Here is a 1,285-nt window from a genome sequence, read left to right as displayed (position 1 = left end):
AACTCGTCGAATAACCTCCAACAATCGCTATGCATAATAATAATTAATTATTAATAAAAATGATAATAACCGAAATTGAAGCGAAAAAACTATCGACTCCGAAAATTTATTCGATCAGTAAATTTAATTTAATATTTTCTGTTAAAGTTTTCTCAGTGCAATGCACAATTTAAAAATAATATGCTTCCACCCGGTGCGCGAAAGAGTGCCCGCAGGCCTTTTTAAACCCTTGAGCGAGCAATTTCGCGCGTAGGGTTGCGTTCAATGCCGTAAATTGGGGTTTTCACTTCAAACGTGCATCAGTCTAGTCAGCTGATTGCACATATCCAATTGCAAACATGTGCATATCATATGAAAAAAAATAAACAACCCATGCTTTTGTGCTCCAAGTAGGCCATGAAAAAATCCACGCCATTACGAAAAACGGCCATTACCAAGAAGGACATCGAGGAGGCGCTCCAATTGCGCAAGAGTAAGTAACGGTTTACTTTTTAGGATTTCACTTTTACATGATCGCTCTTTTTCCAGCTGGTTAAGGTCATGACAAACAACTCGCCAGCATCAATCTCAACGCCGTCCGGCTCTGCTTCCAAGTGTTTTTGGAAGGTCGACATCTACGAGAAGAAAGTCATGTCGGATTTGGTGATCTGCAAACTGAGTGTCAGTGGTGACCGGTGGCCGGTGGCAAGGGGATTATTCCGCTGTGCGAGGAGGTAGCCAAGGAGGGCATCTCCGTACGGTTTCACGAGGAGCTGCACGACCAGATCGTTTGGGAAGATGTTGACAAATTTCAGCACACCAATGTGCACAAACAGGTGACAATTTCCTTCCGAATCTCCCGGTACCGATCTATAGAGGTCGATCGCTCCGTTATGGTAAGTTACGAAGTGGAATTTGGATTTTTTTTTGAAATTTAATTTGATGTTTTCGCATTTCAGGTCAACATCCAACTAAGGACGCCATCCGATGGTGCCAAGAGTGAGCCACCTCCAACAACTCTGATACAGGTTGACTGAAACGTGAAAAATAAAGAAGATGAAAATCTAAAAATAATAAATTTTTTCCTTAAATTTCAAAACTTAATTTAAATTCGAAACACCCTGGCCATACCTATACTAGCATGCACGCACACATGTGCACTGAACTAGCCTACCAATACAATCAAACCATGACAGATGTCAATCAGGGGTGGCATTCTGAACCGGGAATACAGTTTCAAGTAGAATCGGTTGGGCCATTTAATGCTTGAATTCAATGGGAGGAATGCTTGAAGAATGCTAGGAAT

At 41.6% G+C, this 1,285-nt stretch overlaps 1 protein-coding gene across 1 annotated transcript; it reads left to right on the top strand.

The window, feature by feature from the left end:
- The first annotated feature begins 396 nt into the window (after positions 1-396).
- LOC129741874 (embryonic polarity protein dorsal-like) lies at positions 397-1,035 on the top strand. Its single transcript, XM_055733686.1, has 3 exons — positions 397-472; positions 670-875; positions 939-1,035. Exons 1-3 carry the CDS (start codon positions 397-399, stop codon positions 1,014-1,016), a joined length of 360 nt encoding a protein of 119 aa, XP_055589661.1. The 3' UTR covers positions 1,017-1,035.
- Positions 1,036-1,285: the final 250 nt, after the last annotated feature.

This window comes from Uranotaenia lowii, chromosome 2, assembly GCF_029784155.1.
Source record: "Uranotaenia lowii strain MFRU-FL chromosome 2, ASM2978415v1, whole genome shotgun sequence".
Classification (NCBI taxonomy): Eukaryota; Metazoa; Arthropoda; class Insecta; order Diptera; family Culicidae; genus Uranotaenia; species Uranotaenia lowii.
Note: the sequence above shows the minus strand (reverse complement) of the source record. Positions and strands in the feature narration are given on the sequence as shown.